This window comes from Stegostoma tigrinum, chromosome 7, assembly GCF_030684315.1.
Source record: "Stegostoma tigrinum isolate sSteTig4 chromosome 7, sSteTig4.hap1, whole genome shotgun sequence".
NCBI lineage: Eukaryota > Metazoa > Chordata > Chondrichthyes > Orectolobiformes > Stegostomatidae > Stegostoma > Stegostoma tigrinum.
The window spans coordinates 103628353-103648039 of NC_081360.1; the positions used below are offsets into that span (position 1 = coordinate 103628353).

Here is a 19687-nt window from a genome sequence, read left to right on the forward strand (position 1 = left end):
AGATCGAGGTGTACATGTTCACAGTTCCCTGAAAATGGCAACACAAATGAATAAGGTAATCAAGAAGGTATACAGCATGCTTGCCTTCATCAGTCGGGTACAGAGTATAGAAAATTGGCATGTCATGTAGCTGTATAGAACATCAGTTAGACCGTATTTGGAATATTGTGTACAGTTCTGATATGAGGTTATAGACTTGCTCGCTGAGCTGGTGTGTTTGACTGCAGACGTTTCATCACCCTGCTAGGTAACATCGTCAGTGTGTCTCCGGTGAAGCACCGGTGTTCTGTCCCACTTGTTATTGTTCTGCTCTCCACACTATCAGAAGGAGGTGGGGGCTTTGGAGAGGGTACAGAAAACGTTTACCAGGTTTTGACTAGTTTGGAGGCTATTACCTATGAGGATAAATCGGACAAACTCAATTTTTTTTCACTTGAACATTGGAGGCTGATGGCCAACCTGATAGAACTTAACAAAATGATAGGCATGGAGAGAATGGATAGTTGGCGTCTTTTTCACAGGGTAGAAATGTCAATTACTCAGTGACATCGGTTTAAGGTAAAAGGGGGTAAAGTTTAATCAGGAAGTGAGAGGCAATTCTTTACATTGAGGTGTTAAGGAATTCATTGCCAGAGGAGCTGATAGAAGCAGATGAAGAGGCAAAGTGATAGATATATGAATAGGCAGGAAATAGAGGGATATGGATATATAGAGGCAAAAGGCTTTTACATTAGAAAGGTGTCATTGTATTGACAGGGGCTTGCTAGGCTGAAGGGTCTGTTCCTGTGTTGTACTGTCCCTTGTTCCTTTGTTCTTCTCTTAACAGTTTTGGGACCTTTCTCTAAGGAAGGATATACTGGTGTTGGAAGCAGTTCAGAGAAAGCTCATGAGGCTGATATCATGGTTGGGTGGACTACCTTATAAGGTAAGGTTCAACCTGTACTCATTGGAATTTAGAAGAGTGAGAGGCAACTTTATTTAAACATACGAGATTCTTAGGGTCAAAAACAGAAGTTGCTGGAAAAGCTCACCAGGTCTGACAGCATCTGTGAAGAGAAATCAGTTAACATTTCAGGTCCAGTGACCCTTCCTCAGAACTCAATTTCTTCTCTGAGGGTGGTGAATCTGTGGAATTCTTATCATAGAAGGCTGTTGAGGCTTACTTAATTTCTTCTCTGAGGGTGGTGAATCTGTGGAATTCTTATCATAGAAGGCTGTTGAGGCTGTGTCTTCAAGTATGTTCAAGGATGGAATAGACAAATTTTTATTCTGTAAGGGAATCAAGGGTTAGAGGGAAAAGACAGGAAAATGGCGTTGAAGATTATCAGCGACAGGCAGAACAACTTGATAGGCTGAAAGGCGTACCTCTGCACCTATGTCTTATGGTCTCACTATAGTTCATAGATTATAGAATCCCTACAGTGTGGAAACAGTCCCTACGGCCCAACAAGTCCACACCGACCCTCAGAGCATTCCACCCTGACGCATCCCCCTATAAGCCCACCTAATCTACACATCCCTGAACACTCTGGGCAATTTAGCATGGTCAATTCACCTAGCCTGCACATCTTTGGACTGTGGAAGGAAACCAAAGCACCCGGAGGAAACCCACGCAGACATGGGAAGGACGTGCAAACTCCACACAGACAGTCGCCCAAGGGTGGAATCGAACCTGGGTCTCTGGCTCTGTGAGGCAACAGTGCTAACCACTGAGACACCATGCCGCCCCAAAGAGTATGGTTCAAAAATTCACTGTGAAAGTATTTAACATCCAAGAGAATTAGTTAAATAGATTACAGATGAATGGGCAGGTGATGTGTTGCAGTTGTAATATGTACAACCTGCAGGACACTGGTGCAATAAATAGTGACCACACCTGCAGTAAGTACTGGCTGCTCGAGGAATTCCAGCTCAGACTTAACAAGCTGGAATCTGAGTTGCAGATACTGCAACATATCAGGGAGGAGGACAGTCACCGGGACATTGCTGAAAAGATAGTCATACTCTTTAGATTAAATACATCAAATTTGGTCCATGATCAGGAGCAGGGATGTAATTATAACTGAGACAGGTATTGGGATCCACAACTTAGCTTTGGGGGTGCCTTAGCTAGTGTCTTTATTCAGTAGGCGTGAGGTTCTTGTCCATAACGTGGACAAGTGCAGAAAAATGTTGGTTAACGGGTTAAATGGCTTATCCCATTACAAGACTCCCCCTTTTTCACTGGAATATGCCTTTGCTGAGAGCTATGAACTATTTTCTGAAAAGATTACAATTGTTCCTCAAATGTTATTGCTGTGAAATGTTTTTCCAAGTCCATTCCAGTAGCTCTACATTCATTCATTTATAATTACTCTTAGATATGTTAAGCAGAGTTTCTCACTTTCAAACTAAATGCTATCTAAATTCTATCATGTTATGTTCTCTTTATTTTGAAGATCATTTGAAGATTAATTCAAAGATTTTGGCAGCACAGTGACTCAGTGATCAGCACTGCTGCCTCACAATGCCAGGGACTGGGGTTCAATTCCAGCTTTGGGCGACTGTCTGTGTGGAGTTTGCACATTCTCCTTGTGTCTGCATGGGTTTCCTCCTACAGTACAAAGATGTTAAGGTTAGGTGGATTGGCCATGCTAAATTGTCCATAGTGCCCAGTGATGTGTAGGTTAGGTAGGCTAGACATGGGGAATGGATCTGCGTGGGATGCTCAACGGAGGGGCAGTGTGGACTTGTTGGGCTGAATGGCCTGTTTGCACACTGTAGGTGATCAGCTTTTAAACCTTCCACATTACACACTGTGAAATCCAAATAGCCTGATCCCTTGTTGGATACACAACATATTCTTGTAGGAAACTAAAAGAAAACAAAGAGATGCAGATCTGAAATATAAATAGTAAGTTAGCAGGTCTAGCATGATCCATGGAGATAAAGTATTAACATTTCAGGTTCAGGGACCCTTCTTTTGAAATAACTGTAGTTAGGAAAGATGTATGCTGAAGATGGAATGGGGAGAAGTGGAGATGGAGCCAGAAAGAGAGAGACAAAGCAGTTGACAGACAAATTAATGGCTAAAGGTCAGCCAGGAGAATCAATTACTGTTAACGGGGACAATCAGTAGCTGACAATGAGAAATAATAGGAACTGCAGATGCTGGAGAATCTGAGATAACAAGGTGTAGAGCTGGATGAAAACAGCAGGCCAAGCAGTATCTTAGGAGCAGGAAAGCTGAAGTTTCGGGCCTAGATGCTTCATCAGAAGGTTGTCAATGGGCTGGTTGTGGTAGCAGCCCACGTGATGCCAAGGTCCTGGTGTGGGGAAGGATGAAAAAAGGAATTTCTCAGGTGCTAAAGTTATTGATCTCGATATTGAGTCCTTAAAGCTGCAGGGTCACTAAAGCAAAAAATGAGATGGTGTTCTTCCAGAACACCAAGCACTGTGCTGAGCACTACAGTAACCCCTAAAGATATATTCGCTAGGGAACATCTTGGTGTGTTGAAGTGGAAGGCAGTTGGAAGTTCGGGTCATTTTGTGAACAGAACATAAACGGTCTACGAACTAATCACCCGGTTTCATCTCCCTAATGTACTTGAGACCACATTATCTGCAGCGAATACAGAAAACTAAATTCAGTAATGTCTATGTCACATTGATGCTTCGGCTGCAAAGTGTGCTTAGGATCTTGGATAGTGAGAAGGGAGGAAGTAAATGAGGATGTGTTACACCTTCTGTGATTGCGTGGGGAGGCATTGGGAGTCGAGTTCGAGTGGGCCAAAGTATTCCGTAGGCACGGCCTTTGCGGAGGGCTGACGGGGAGGTGAGGCGATGGTAAACCAGTGCCATCAACACACGGCATCAACTGGTAACTCGCATGTAAACGTTTTGAAGATGAACCCGTATTATTAGAATAAACAAGTCCTACCTCTAATCTAATAATACCAGGAAAAAAACACGAGGATTTATTTCACTGAGACCTTTACCCTCAAGACTCGGAGTGCAGAGAAAAGTAGCGCGAACACGCTTCAATCAGGGCGCATGCGCCGAACGAGGAGGCATCCGTGCCCTGAGCGCATGCGCTTGAAGTGGGGGTGCCTGTGACCAACGCACATGCGTCTTATTTGCCGGGAGGGAAAGGGAAGGCCAGCGCATGCGCCTGAATAACAGGTGTGATGCCGGGGTGGAGGGTCATGGTATACGCATGCGCCAGGTTGGGAGCAGGGTGCCGCTGTGAACACGTGCCTTAATAATAAATTAGCTACTGCCGACGCTGGAAACCTGAAATAAAACACATCGGAAAATGCTGGATAAATTCAGCAGGCCTTGGGATTACAGAAGAGCTAGTCTTTCGAGTCCAGTCTTACTCTTCACCACAGTGGCTGCAGAAAGTTTGGGTTTATGTGAGGGGAACGGGCGAGAAGGCTGGGGTTGTGCAGTGGCAAAGTGGAGCTGCTGGGGTGGGGTTGGCACCTGGGTAATGGAGCTCAGGGATGTTGGGGGAGTACGTTAGGTGATTGTGGAGGGGATTGGGGTGCTGTTGAAATTGGGAAAGGTGATGTGGGTGTCGGTGGAGGGACTTTGGGGATGGCTGTTGGAGGGGCTATGTGCATTAAGGTTTGGGCATGGGAGTTGAAGTTTGGGTACAGTTCTTGGGACTGGGGAAGGAGGTGTTGGTATTGAGATTTGGGGCCTAGTGTTAGGATTAGAGAGGGGGTGTGGTTGTTGAGGCTTGGGGGATGGATGTTGGGATTAGAGAAGGGGGTAAGGGTGTTGAGGTCTGGAAGATGGGTATTGGATTGAATAAGGGGGAGAGGGTGTTGAGGCCTGGTGGTTGTGTGTGGGGATTTGGGGAAAGGAGTGTTGGTGCTGAAGTTTGGGGGATGATGTTGGGTTGGGAAGGGGTTATGGGTGTTGAGGTCTTGGGGACAGGTATTTGATTGGACAAGGGAGAATGATATTGAGGTATGGGGGTTGGGAAAGGGGTGTGGGTGTTGATGTCTGGGGGATGACTGTTTGGGATGTGGAGAAGGTGGTGTGGATGTTGAGGTTTTGGAGTCGGTGTGAGGATTTGGATAACGGGGTGTGGCTGTTGAGGTCTGGGGATCGGGTGTGGGGGTTTGGGGAAAGATGTGTGGATGTTGAGTTCTGGGGTGTCTGGTGTGGGGATTTGGGAAAGTGTCTGTGGGTGTTGAGGCCTGGGGTTCAGGTGTTGGAATTTGAGGAAGGGGCTGTGGGTGTTGAGGTGGGGTTCGGGTGTTGGGATTGAGAAGTGGTGTGGGTATTGAGATCTGGGGGTCAGGTGTGGGGATTTGGGGAAGGGGCTGCGCATGTTGAGGTCTGAGGGTCAGGTATTGAATTGAAGGGAGAGTGGTTGTTGAGATCTAAGGGTCGGTGTGGGAATTTGGGAAAGGGGATGTGGATGTTAAGGTTTGGGGTTTGGATGTTGGGATTTGGGGAAGGGGATGTGGGTGTTGAGGTTTCAGGGTTGGGTGTGGGGATTTGGAGAAGGGGTGTGTGTGTGTTTAGGTCTGGAATTTGGATGTTGGGACTTGGGGAAGGGAATGTGGGTGTTGAGAAGGAGGATGTGGGTGTTGAGGTCTGGGGTTTGGATGTTGGGATTTGGGGAAGGGAGTGTGGGTGTTGAGGTCGGGTGTTGGTGAAGGGGGTGTGGGTGTTGAGGAGGAGGATGTGGGTGTTGAGGCCCCTGGGTCGGGTGTTGAGGAACGGGATGTGGGTGTTGAGTTCTGGTGGTCGAGTGCGGAACGCGTTTAGGGAACCTGCATTCAATGTGCGCGCTCGACGAGAAAAGCGCGCGAAAAAGTCGTATTTTCGCGCGCTGATGGTCGCGTGGTTTGTTGCGGCGTATGGAGGGGCGTGTCCTTGGGGGAGGGGCAAAGTTGGTTGTAGCATATTTTGAGATAATAAAATGTGAGGCTGGATGAACACAGCAGGCCAAGCAGCATCTCAGGAGCACAAAAGCTGACGTTTCGGGCCTAGACCCTTCATCAGAGAGGGGGATGGGGAGAGAGAACTGGAATAAATAGGGAGAGAGGGGGAGGCGGACCGAAGATGGAGAGTAAAGAAGATAGGTGGAGAGAGTGTAGGTGGGGAGGTAGGGAGGGGATAGGTCAGTCCAGGGAAGACGGACAGGTCAAGGAGGTGGGATGAGGTTAGTAGGTAGCTGGGGGTGCGGCTTGGGGTGGGAGGAAGGGATGGGTGAGAGGAAGAACCGGTTAGGGAGGCAGAGACAGGTTGGACTGGTTTTGGGATGCAGTGGGTGGGGGGGAAGAGCTGGGCTGGTTGTGTGGTGCAGTGGGGGGAGGGGATGAACTGGGCTGGTTTAGGGATGCAGTAGGGGAATCACCCACTCCAACCTCTCCCCCGCAGAACGGGCAGCCCTCCGCTCCCACCCCAACCTCACCATCAAACCCGCAGACAAGGGTGGCGCAGTGGTAGTATGGCGCACTGACCTCTACATCGCCGAGGCCAGACGCCAACTCTCCGACACCACCTCCTACCGCCTCCTCGATCATGACCCCACACCCGAGCACCAAATCATCATCTCCAACACCATTCACGACCTCATCACCTCAGGGGACCTCCCACCCACAGCCTCCAACCTCATTGTTCCCCAACCCCGCACGGCCTGTTTCTATCTCCTTCCCAAAATCCACAAACCTGCCTGCCCTGGTCGACCCATCGTCTCAGACTGCTCCTGCCCCACCGAACTCATCTCCACCTATCTGGACTCCATTTTCTCCCCTTTGGTCCAGGAACTCCCCACCTATGTCCGTGACACCACCCACGCCCTCCACCTCCTCCAGGACTTCCAATTCCCTGGCCCCCAACACCTCATATTCACCATGGACGTCCAGTCCCTGTACACCTGCATTCCGCATGGAGATGGCCTCAAGGCCCTCCGCTTCTTCCTGTCCCGCAGGCCCGACCAGGCCCCCTCCACCGACACTCTCATCCGCCTAGCTGAACTCGTCCTCACACTCAACAACTTCTCTTCTAACTCCTCCCACTTCCTACAGACTAAGGGGGTGGCCATGGGCACCCGCATGGGCCCCAGCTATGCCTGCCTCTTTGTAGGTTACGTGGAACAGTCCCTCTTCCGCACCTACACAGGCCCCAAACCCCACCTCTTCCTCCGGTACATTGATGACTGTATCGGCGCCGCCTCTTGCTCCCCAGAGGAGCTCGAACAGTTCATCCACTTCACCAACACCTTCCACCCCAACCTTCAGTTCACCTGGGCCATCTCCAGCACATCCCTCACCTTCCTGGACCTCTCAGTCTCCATCTCAGGCAACCAGCTTGTAACTGATGTCCATTTCAAGCCCACCGACTCCCACAGCTACCTAGAATACACCTCCTCCCACCCACCCTCCTGCAAAAATTCCATTCCCAATTCCTCCGCCTCCGCCGCATCTGCTCCCACGATAAGACATTCCACTCCCGCACATCCCAGATGTCCAAGTTCTTTAAGGACCGCAACTTTCCCCCCACGGTGATCGAGAACGCCCTTGACCGCGTCTCCCGCATTTCCCGCGACACATCCCTCACACCCCGCCCCCGCCACAACCGCCCCAAGAGGATCCCCCTCGTTCTCACACACCACCCTACCAACCTCCGGATACAACGCATTATCCTCCGACACTTCCGCCATTTACAATCCGACCCCACCACCCAAGACATTTTTCCATCCCCTCCCCTGTCTGCTTTCCGGAGAGACCACTCTCTCCGTGACTCCCTTGTTCGCTCCACACTGCCCTCCAACCCCACCACACCCGGCACCTTCCCCTGCAAACGCAGGAAATGCTACACTTGTCCCCACACCTCCTCCCTCACCCCCATCCCAGGCCCCAAGATGACATTCCACATTAAGCAGAGGTTCACCTGCACATCTGCCAATGTGGTATACTGCATCCACTGTACCCGGTGCGGCTACCTCTACATTGGGGAAACCAAGCGGAGGCTTGGGGACCGCTTTGCAGAACACCTCCGCTCAGTTCGCAACAAACAACTGCACCTCCCAGTCGCAAACCATTTCCACTCCCCCTCCCATTCTCTAGATGACATGTCCATCATGGGCCTCCTGCACTGCCACAATGATGCCACCCGAAGGTTGCAGGAACAGCAACTCATATTCCGCCTGGGAACCCTGCAGCCATATGGTATCAATGCGGACTTCACCAGTTTCAAAATCTCCCCTTCCCCTACTGCATCCCTAAACCAGCCCAGTTCATCCCCTCCCCCCACTGCACCACACAACCAGCCCAGCTCTTCCCCCCCACCCACTGCATCCCAAAACCAGTCCAACCTGTCTCTGCCTCCCTAACCGGTTCTTCCTCTCACCCATCCCTTCCTCCCACCCCAAGCCGCACCCCCAGCTACCTACTAACCTCATCCCACCTCCTTGACCTGTCCGTCTTCCCTGGACTGACCTATCCCCTCCCTACCTCCCCACCTATACTCTCCTCTCCACCTATCTTCTTTACTCTCCATCTTCGGTCCGCCTCCCCCTCTCTCCCTATTTATTCCAGAACCCTCACCCCATCCCCCTCTCTGATGAAGGGTCTAGGCCTGAAACGTCAGCTTTTGTGCTCCTGAGATGCTGCTGGGCCTGCTGTGTTCATCCAGCCTCACATTTTATTATCTTGGAATCTCCAGCATCTGCAGTTCCCGTTATCTCTGTAGTATATTTTGGATGGGGGCGGCGACGGTTTGGGAGCGGGGCCGTGTAGTGGTGTGGCGGGGGTGGGCCAATGTGGGGTCCGTCTTATGGGTGGGGCAGTATAGGGGCGGGGCCGTGCTGTGGATGACCAGTTTGGGGGCGGGGCCGTGGGGGAGGGGCAGTGTCGGTTGGGCTGCGCTTTGTTTTGCTTTGTTGAATCGCGAGGTTGCCCGATGAGTGTGACCGCGCAAGCGCGAAGCCCGGGTGGTAACGGCTGCCAGGCGGACAAAAGTAAACAGGCGGCGTCGAGGCGGTTTGACCGGAGGCTGAGGCGGCCGCATGTGTGAGGCTTCAAATTGATCCCAGCCCCGCCCTCACACCCCCGAATCCCCCGCTGACTGAACAAAAAAAAACCCCCAGCAAACTGGCGAGGCTTTGAAACTCCGTTCCGCCCTCGTGAGTTAACGGTAACGTGTTGTTTTATATTGGGAGGAAGGACAGCGGATTCTAGCGGCGGGGAGGGAGAGCGAGGACGGCCTCCGCCGCCCCTCGGACCGCGGAGACATGCACTCGAGCTGCCAGAGGCCGGTGGCCAGCTACCCCGACAAAACCGGTGAGCAGGTGGAGAAGGAGTTGCATGATGGCCTTGAGGATGGCAAGGAGCGCTTTAAAGATCTCAATGATCGCTTCGCCAAATACATCAACAACACCATCCTTAGTCTCATGCGCAAAAACAAGGACCTGCTGGCAGAGCTCAAGCTGGCCGAGAAGGAAGAGAACTGCCGCGTCGAAGCCATCTTCCAAAAGGCCAGGTGTGACCTGAAGCTCCGGCTGGAGGAGCAGCAGAAGGAGCTCAACTGTCTCAAAGCAGATAAGGAGAAGTACAAGAAGAGGTCGGTGAGCCCAGCCTAGGAACAGCAAGGTTCTGGAGAGGGGTCTGGTCGGGACAGCGGGTGATGGGTAGCCCAGGTGAATATCCTGGTGCCAATAAAAGTTTCTAACCCAGCAGCCACTGACCCTTCAAAAAGTTAACCCTAACCACTGACCCTTCGCAGCAACTCATTCATAACTACCGACCATTCATGCTATTTCAACTCTCTCTTACACTAACCACTGATCCTTCACCCCCAGCAGAACACTAACACTGAATCTTGTCCCCGATTCAATCCTAACCACGAGGTGTCCACTCAATACGTAACCTGGCTGACATTCGCAGTGTGCTACAGAGGGAGTGTTCGGAGATGTCATCCTCCTGGATGAAGTGGTAAATTGAGGTCTCCTGACAAGAAAAGGGCTATGGGGAGAACGCAGGGAAAGTGGAGTTGAAATGCCCATCAGCCGTGATTTAAATGGCGGAGTGGACTTGATGGGCCGAATGGCCTTACTTCCACTCCTATGTCTTATGGTCTAAAAGTCCTGTGGCACTGTTTCAAAAACAGTTGATGAGTTATATCCTGTGTTCTGGTCATTATTTATGCTTTCATCAGCATCATTTATCTCTAGTTATTGTCATTTTGATGCCTGTGGGAGTTTTGAATGTGTGTATTCGCTGCCATGTTTCCTAAATCACAATAGTGATTATATTTTTTTAAAAATGTTTACTTGCTTGCAAAGTGCATTGATACTACAGTGGCCATGAGTCTTTCTTCAGCTAACCCCAAACCACTGATCTAACTCCTTACCATTGAATCCCAACTTCTAACCTTAGCCATTGACAAAACCTTTTAATCACATTCTCCTAACCTTAACCACAACTCCTAAGCCTATCAGCCATAATTTATCTGTAACTCTTAACCACAGAACTCCCTAATCCTAAAATAGTGATTCATGATCTGAACCTAAATAGTAAATCTTTAAACACAGGTTCAGTAGGAAACACAGAGCTGACAGTAGTGTCAGTAGTGATTGTGACATCGAGAATGATGCAAGTTATTAAAGTAATAATGATTAAAATATACATTTAGTACGGGGCAGCCTTAGTTAAAGATCTGGATTAGATTGTTTGTTCATAGAACTCCACAGCGTAGTAGAGGCCCTCAGTCCATTAATTTGGGGCAAACATATGGAAAAGTGACTATGAGCCCATGCTTCAGATTGAAAATATCTATAATTCACATGTTCTGGAATCGGTGTAATGTGTGAACCCAAAACGATAGTGGTTTAAATCATAACATGGAGAAATTAACATGAACTTTACTCCAAAATAGAACCAGCAACAAAACTAAAGGGTGAAGCATTATAAAGGAGATGTGTAAGGTGAATGTGAGAAATAAATAACATGGAAATGAAGGCAGTTCAAAGAAGAAGGCAGAGGATATTTAAGACACATTAGGAGTTTTGATCTCTTTCAATTTAGGGCTATATGGAGCGGGTGAGAAAATATGAGGGAAATGTGTGACAATCTAAGATAGGTTTGGAGCATAAAACAGAAAACAGTCTGGAATAGAGAGATGGCAGTATTTATTAAAGATACTTCTGCAATAATAGGAAGAAGTCGAGGAGTCTACCCCAAAGCTATCAGTGGCAAGGAGTTCCAAAGACTCTCAAATATCTGAAAGAAGAAATTCCTTCTCATCCCAGCCATTATTGGCACCTCTTTATTTTGAGACTATACCCTCTACTCCCAGCCTCTCCAATGCAGAGAAATATCCTCTCAGCATTTATTCTGTCAAGCCCTTTAAGATTCCTGTATATTTCATTGCCTCTCATTCTTCTAGACACCAGTGAATAGGGTCCCTTCCTGTTTAATTTTGGCTAAAAAGATAATCCCTTCATACAAGGGATCATCCTAGTGTGTCTTCTCAGAACTGTCTCTAATGAAATGATATTTTACCTTTAAATAAGGATACTAAAACTGCTCAATACTTCAGACGTGGTCTCTCCAGGATCCTGTACAGTCGCAGTAAGACTTCCTTAGTCTTATCCTTCAATCCCTCTGAAATAAGGGCCATCATTCCATTTCCTTCCTGATTACTTGCTATACTTGTGTGCTAGCTTTCTGTGTTTGATGCACAAGTGCCCCAAGTCCCTTTGTGTCAGCATTTTTTCTCCATTGAAATACTGTTGTTGTCCCTTCCAAAACAAACAACTTCACATTTTCCCACATTATTTTCCATTTGCTAATATTCAGTCGATCTACTTAACCTATAAATATCTCTGTAAACTCAATGGTATCCCTCTCACAACCTGCCTTTTGACATATTTTCATGTTGTCTGCAAATTTGCCCAAAGTACATTCACTTTCTTTCTCCATGCCATTAACGTATATCGTAAACAGATGTGACCGCAGCACCGATCCCTGTGGAACCCCACTGGTTATGGATCAGTAATCTGAAAACAGCGCTTTATATCCATTTGCTGTTTCTTACCCATGAGCCAATGCTCTGTCCACACCGGTATGCTAACTCCAACACAGCGAGCACTTTATAAAAATTTACTTGTGGGAGTCGCTGGCTATGAGCATTTATTGCCTGCCCCTAGTTGCCGTTGAGAAGGTCATAATAATATGCCTTCTTTGAATAGCTGCAATACACCTGCTCTCAGATGGCCCACACTGCCTGCCCTTAGGAAGGGAATTCCAGGATTTTGACCCAGTGACAGTGAAGACATGGCGACATATTTCCAAGTCAAGACGATGGGTGGCTTGGAGAGCAACTTGCAGGGGGTGGTGTTCCTATGTATCTACTGTCCTTATCCTTCTAGATAGAAGTGGCTGTGGGTTTGTAATCATGTGTGCATGCTTGCCTTCATTGGTCAGACCTTTGAGCATAGGAGTTGGGACGTCATGTTGAGATTTGTACAGGACTTTAGCTAGACCTCTTCTGGAGTATTGTGTGCAGTTATGGTTGTCCTGTTACAGGAGGGAAAAGATTTACCTGGATGTTGCTGGAATGGAGCGTGTGAGATTTAAAAATAGACTGGAAAGGCTGTGATATTTTTCACTGGAGTGTAGGAGGTTGAGGGATGACCTTAGAGGTTTATAGAATCATGCGGGGCAGAGAAAACATCTTTTCCTTAGGATGGGGGAGTTCAAAACTAGAGGGCATATTTTAAAGTTGAGAGGAGAAAGATTTAAAAGTGACCTGGGAGACAATTTTCTTTATACTCAGAAAGTGGTTCATGCCTGGAATGAACTGCCTCAGAAGGTGGTGGGTGCAGGTACAGTTACAGTGTTTAAAAGACATTTGGATTAGTTCATGAATGGGAAAGGTTTAGAAGGATATGGGCCAAGTGCAGGTAGGTGGGACTAGTTTAGCTTGGGAACATGGTCAGCCGGGACTGATACGACTGAAGTGTTTATTTCGATGCTGTATGATTCTATGGCTTTAGTCCTGTTTGGTAGCTTCACCATGTTGACACCTCACTATCACATGTTTATGACTTAAATTTGTGAGTTACTTTGTTGAACCCTTTTCTGGAAGTCCATAGATAATGCGACTGCTGCTTTCCCCCATACACGCTCACTGAGAGTTTCTGTACTAAATTAATCGGACATGATTACCCTTTCGTGGAAACTGCTGAGTCTGCTTGGTCAGATTATGAATTTTCAAATGTTCTGCTATTGCTATCTTGTTTAATTGATTCAAATACTTTTCCAACAACAGATGTTAGACTAATTGTGCCTACAGTTACTCGTGCTTTTGCCTCCCTCCCCTTTTGAATAGAGGTGTCACATTAGTAGTGTTTCAGGTCTCTGGTACTTCTCCAGTATCCAACAATTTTTGGAAAATTACAACCAATGATTCCACTATCTCTTTAGCTACTTCTTTTTGGATCTTAGGATGTAAGCCATCAAGGGCCAGAGGAGTCACTGCATTGAGTATAGGTGTTGAGAGGTCATGTGATGGCTGTACAGGACATTAGTTGGACCACCTTTGGCAGGAAGGATGTTGTGAAACTCGAAAGGGATCAGAAAAGATTTTCAAGAATGTTGCCAGTGTTGGAGTGTTTGAGCTGTCCGGAAAGGCTGAATGAGCTGGAGCTATTTTCCTTGCAGGCTGTGGGATGACCATTTAGAGGTTTATAAAATCATGAGGGGCATGGATAGGGTGAATAGGCAAGGTCTTTTCCCTGGGACGGGGAAGCCCAAAACTAAAGGGCGACACGGTGGCACAGTGGTTAGCACCGCAGCCTCACAGCGCCAGGGACCCGGGTTCGATTCCAGCCTCGGGTAACTGTCTCTGCAAAGTTTGCACGTTCTCCCTGTGTCTGCGTGAGTTTTGTCTGGGTGCTCCAGTTTCCTCCCACAGTCCAAAGATGTGCAGGCTGGGTGGATTGGCCATGCTAAATTGCCCGTAGTGTTCAGGGGTGTGTGTGTTATGGGGGGGTGGGTCTGGGTGGGATGCTTCAAGGGGTGGTGTGGACTTGCTCAGCCAAAGGACCTGTTTCCACACTGTAGGGAATCTATTCTAATCTCAAGGTTAGAGGTTTAAGGTGAGAAGGGAAAAGGTTTAAAATGGACGTAAGGGGCAACTTTTTCACGCAGAGGGTGGTGCATGTAAGGAACGAACTGCCAAGGGAAGTGTTGGAGGCTGGTACAATTACAACATTTAAAAGACATCTGGATGGGTACATGAATAGGAAGGGTTCAGAGGGATATGGCCAAATGCTGGCAAATGACACTAGATTAATTTAGGATATCTGGTCAGCATTGATGAGTTGGACCGAAGGGCCTGTTTTCATGCTGTACAATGCTGTGGCTTGATGACTGATCTGCCTTTAGTCCAACCAGTTTGTTTTGTACTACTTCTTTCTTGATAATGATGGTGTTCAATTCCTCCCCTGTATGCTTTAGCATTACTGGGATGTGCGAAGCATCTTCCACCATAAAGACTGAAACAAAATATCTGTTTAACTCTTCTTCCATTTCCTTGAATTCCAAACCTGTCTCCGCACATTCATTTTCTGCGGGGGCCCATGTCCACTGTGACTTCCTTTTTATAGATTTAAAGAGGCTCTTCTTGTGAGTTTTTATATTCCTTGACAGTTTTCCCTCATAGTTGATTTTCTCTGTCATTATTCTCCTTTAGTCCACCTTTGCTGGATTCGGAATTTACCCCAATCTTGGGACCTATCACTGATGTTGATTTCATTACAGGCTTCTCTTTCAACTTAACAGACTCTCCATGACTTCCTTGGTTAGCCATGGTTGGCTTATCCTTCTTTTAGAGACTTTCCTTCTTATTGGAATTTTTTTTTTCTGAGTCATGAGTTGCCACCTTAATGTCTGCCACTGCCTTCTTACTGCTCCTAAGACGATAAGATACAAGAGCAGAAGTAAGCCATTTAGTCCATTGAGTCTGGTCCGCCTTTCAGTTTTGGCTAATATGTTTCTCAACTCCATTCTCCTTCCTTTTCCCCGTAACCCTTGATCCCGTTACCAATCAAGAACCTATTTATCTCCGTCTGAAATATATTCGATGACATGACCTCGACAGCACCAATGTAGCAATGAATTCCACAGCTTAATCACACAGTGGCTAAAGAAATTCATCCTCACCTCAGTTGTAATGGGTCATCCCTTCACTCTGAAGCTGTGCCTTCGGTTCTAATCTCTCCAACTAGCGGAAACATCTTCTACACATCCACTTTACATACGCCTCTCAGCATTATGTAAATTTCAGTAAAATCGCTCCCACCCATCATACGACAAGCCCTTCATCTGAGATCATTTTGTAAACCTCCTCTGAACCAACTACTCGTAAAGTTCCAAATGCTGTCCAACCAGAGCCTTATACAGTAACAGCGGTACTTCTGTACTCTTGTATTCTAGCCCTCTTGAAATGAATGTGAATGTTGCATTTGCTTTCCTATCTGCTACTGAACCTGTGTGTTAACCTTAAGAGAATCCTGAACCAGGACTTCTAAGCCCCTTTATACCGAAACGTAAGCTTTTGTGCTCCTGAGATGCTGCTTGGCCTGCTGTGTTCATCCAGCTTCACACTTTATTACCTTGGATTCTCCAGCATCTGCAGTTCCCATCATCTCTCCTAAGTCCCTTTGTGGTTCAGATTTCTGAAGTTTTTCCCCATTTAGAATATAGCCTATGCCACAATTCAACCCTACACTTTCCCATGTTGTATTCCACATTGCCCACTTTGTCAGCCTGTCCAAGTCCATCTGCAGCCTCCCTGCTTTCCCAACACTACCTGCCCCCCTTCTATCTTTGCGTCATTTGCAAACCTAGCAACAGTACCCTAATTTTCTTTGTCCAGATTGGTAATATATAATGTGAATAGTTGTGGCCCCCTCACTGATCCCTGCCGAGCTCCACTCGTTACCAGCTACCATCTTATATCCTCTCTTACTGCCTTCTGCAAGAAAGCTAATCATTGTCCATCCCAGTATTTTTTTCCTGACACCCTGGGCTCTTGTCTTATTTACTAGCCTCTATATGGTCTCCTTTGTCTAAATTTATTGCAACATACAAAATTCGTGAAATTTGAAAGGTCTAGGGAATTTGTTTCTCCTGCCCAGATGCAGAGAAGTTGTTTACCGTTTTAGGAGAGTCTAGCCTCAAGGGAGACCTTCACTCGCCTGCTCCAGACTCACCAACATAGAAATCATCCCACTTTAGGCACCATCTCTTCGCTACTGGGCCCATACTTACCCCGCATCCAAGACTCCCTGGTTCCGCTGCCAGCCAGATTCCTGCTGGGCCAAGAGTCCCATTTCAGCTACAGATGTTGCCTGGCTGGCACCGCCATCTTGATGAGGCTGGTGCCACTGTCCCTGGTTGTTGGAGGAGCTTTGCTGCCAATGGTCCCGAACACCAGGAAAATGACCTTGCTGTTGCTGCCACCAGCCCCAAATGACAGGAGAATTCTCTTGTCTGCCACTGGCCACCTGTTAGAACATAACAGCACAGTACAGGCCCTTCAGCCCTCGATGTTGTGCCGACCTGTCATACCGATCTGAAGCCCATCTAACCTACACTATTCCACGTACGTCCATATGCTTATCCATATGTTGCTGGGAGAATGGCCATGCTGCCGCCACCTGCTGTCACTGGGAGGGTGTCCTTGCTGTCATTGCCTCTGATTTGTGGGAGCGTGTCCTCGCTACCGCCTCCTGTTGCCAGGAGAAGCCACATCCACCACTCTATACACAGCCTGCTCTTGCTGCTGCGCCAGTGCTGCCAACCAACCCACCACAGAAAAGAACAGAAAAAGACACAAAGAAAATGAAAATAAAACAAAACAGCGGGAGCAAAAGTGAAATAAAGAAGGGAAGCAGTTCGGCCCTGGCAAAAACTTGCTTGCAGCCCTGTTACTCAACCACCATCTCACGCCTGAAGGATTACAGACACAATGATGTCAGGTTATGCCCTAAATTTAATGAATTCCATCCATAAACTTTTTGCTTCTCTACTTCTCTCTCCTTTATTAAGACATTCCTCGAAAACTACCTTTAATCAAACTTTTAGTTACCTGTGCTCATGTCTTAAGTTATTTGATGTTGACTTTTGTTTGCAAATGCTCCAGTGAAGTGACTTAGGATATTTCATTATTTTAGAAGTGGTATGTAAAGGCAATTGTTGTTGATTGCGGAAAAATATACTCTACTATTTGTGGATTGATTCTGGTTCTGTATAAACAGTTTGACTATGAAAAGCCAATGGTACTAGAGTAGGAAGAACAGCAAAGAAGATAATAGAGAATGGGAACACCTGTGAAAGTAGGACAAAGGCAAGTACTGCACAAGAGGCCTAACTCATAACAGGCAGCGAAGGAGCACCTTAAGCATGCATCATGTATAAAATGATGAAGAAGTCACTGAACTCTTATCATCCACTGCAGCAGCACCTCAACTCTCATGTCAGAACATGGGCAATAACAATATCCTGAGGGTTACTTTATACTAAAACTGAACTTGAAAAGCCATATGAATACATCTCTACATGAGCCAGTTAGAGGCTCGGAATCAAGCAATGGGCAATGTAACTTCTGACCCCCGCCCCTCCCTGAAAGCCTGGCCACAAGGCACAAATCAAGAGTGTAATGTTATGCTCCCTACATGGATGGGTGCAGCCGCAACAACACTCAAAAAACTTGATACCATCCATGACAAAGCAATCTGTGTGATTTGCACCACATCCACACACATTCACTCCCTCCCATTGGAGCAACAGCTTCTATCATCTGCAAGATGCGCAGCAAAAAAAAATTACCAAAGCTCCTTAGGCTGCACTTTGCAAACCTGCGACTATTACCAAGTAGATGGTAAAGGCAACGGGTACATGAAAACACCAAATTGCCTTCAAGCCACTTATTTTCTTGACTTGAAAATATATCACTGTTCCGACAATATTGCTGGGTCAAAATCTCCTAGAACTCTCTTGTTAACAGCGATATGGGTGTACCTACAACAAAGAAACTTGGGGTTGAATAATGCAGGTGACCAACAGCTCAATAGCAATAGGATGGGCAAGAAATGCTGGCTTAGCCAGTGATGCTAATCTCCCCTGAATGAACAAAAAAAGACATTTCTACCTTTGCAGTTGTCTTAGACTCTTATGCTACAGTTCCTTTCAGGTTTTCCTTTCCTTCGTTCACTGGATGAGGGTGTCGCTGACTAGGCCAGCATTTATTACCCATCCCTAATTGCCCAGAGGGTATCAGGGGGCGGTTGTGGTGGGGGCGGGGTGTGAGGGATGTGTTGCAGGAAATGTGGGAGACGCGGTCAAGGGAGTTCTCGACCACTGTGGGGGGAAAGTTGCGGTCCTTGAAGAACTTGGGCATCTGGGACGTATGGGAGTGGAATGCGTCATCGTGGAGCAGATGCGGCGGTGGCGGAGGAATTGCCACAACCGCCCCAAGAGGATCCTTCTTGTTCTCACACACCACCCCACCAACCTCCGGATACAACGCATCATCCTCCGACACTTCCGCCATCTACAATCCGACCCCACCACCCAAGACATTTTTCCATCCCCACCCTTGTCTGCCTTCCAGAGAGACCACTCTCTCCGTGACTCCCTGTTCGCTCCACACTGCCCTCCAACCCCACCACACCCGGCACCTTCCCTTGCAACCGCAGGAAGTGCTACATTTGCCCACACACCTCCTCCCTCACCCCTATCCCAGGCCCCAAGATGACTTTCCATTTTAAGCAGAGGTTCACCTGCACATCTGCCAATGTGTTATACTGTATCCATTGTACCCGGTGTGGCTTCCTCTACATTGGGGAAACCAAGCGGAGGCTTGGGGACCGCTTTGCAGAACACCTCCGCTCGGTTCGCAATAAACAACTGCACCTCCCAGTCGCGAACCATTTCAACTCCCCTTCCCATTCTTTAGATGACATGTCCATCATTGGCCTCCTGCAGTGCCACAATGATGCCATCCGAAGGTTGCAGGAACAGCAACTCATATTCCGCTTGGGAACCCTGCAGCCCAATGGGATCAATGTGGACTTCACCAGCTTCAAAATCTCCCCTTCCCTCACCGCATCCCAAAACCAGCCCAGTTCGTCCCCTCCCCCCACTGCACCACACAACCAGCCCAGCTCTTCCCCTCTACCCACTGCATCCCAAAACCAGTCCACCCTGTCTCTGCCGCCCTGACCTGTTCTTCCTCTCACCTATCCCTTCCTCCCACCCCAAGCCGCACGTCCATCACCTACCTACTAACCTCATCCCACCTCCTTGGCCTGTCCGTCTTCCCTTGACTGACCTATTCCCTCCCTACCTCCCCACCTATACTCTCCTCTCCACCTATCTTCTTTCTCAGGTCATATTATCCTACTTTGTGCAACCACAGAGAGTTCTATCAAGTTCGCATCACTGTCATCCTCCTCTGTGATGAAGGGTCTAGGCCCAAAACGTCAGCTTTTGTGCTCCTGAGACGCTGCTTGGCCTGCTGTGTTCATCCAGCTTCACACTTTATTATCTTGGATTCTCCAGCATCTGCAGTTCCCATTATCTCCTTTATCTGCCCAACTGTTTTTCCCTCTCTTTGGGCTCCATCTCCACCTATTCACCCCCTGTCTGCTGCATAAATAGCAGCCTTTACC

General features: G+C 47.8%; 2 protein-coding genes across 5 annotated transcripts in view; one reads left to right on the plus strand and one right to left on the minus strand.

The window, feature by feature from the left end:
• LOC125454335 (ATP-binding cassette sub-family B member 6-like) overlaps positions 1-4063 on the minus strand; it is a 221157-nt gene extending 217094 nt beyond the window's left edge. The window contains exon 1 of one of the 2 annotated variants that reach the window (XM_048534992.2): positions 3978-4063. The gene's annotated coding sequence lies outside the window, so the exon portion shown is untranslated. Of the gene's footprint in view, positions 1-3919 lie in introns of both variants that reach the window. The other variant, XM_048534991.2, reaches the window with a different exon arrangement.
• Positions 4064-8856: 4793 nt separating this feature from the next.
• LOC125454338 (desmin-like) overlaps positions 8857-19687 on the plus strand; it is a 121587-nt gene continuing 110756 nt past the window's right edge. For all 3 annotated transcript variants that reach the window (XM_048535000.2, XM_048535002.2, XM_048535001.2), the window contains exon 1: positions 8857-9567. In XM_048535000.2, the coding sequence (XP_048390957.2) occupies positions 9239-9567 (329 nt within the window). In that variant the 5' untranslated portion in view covers positions 8857-9238. The remainder of the gene's footprint in view (positions 9568-19687) is intronic.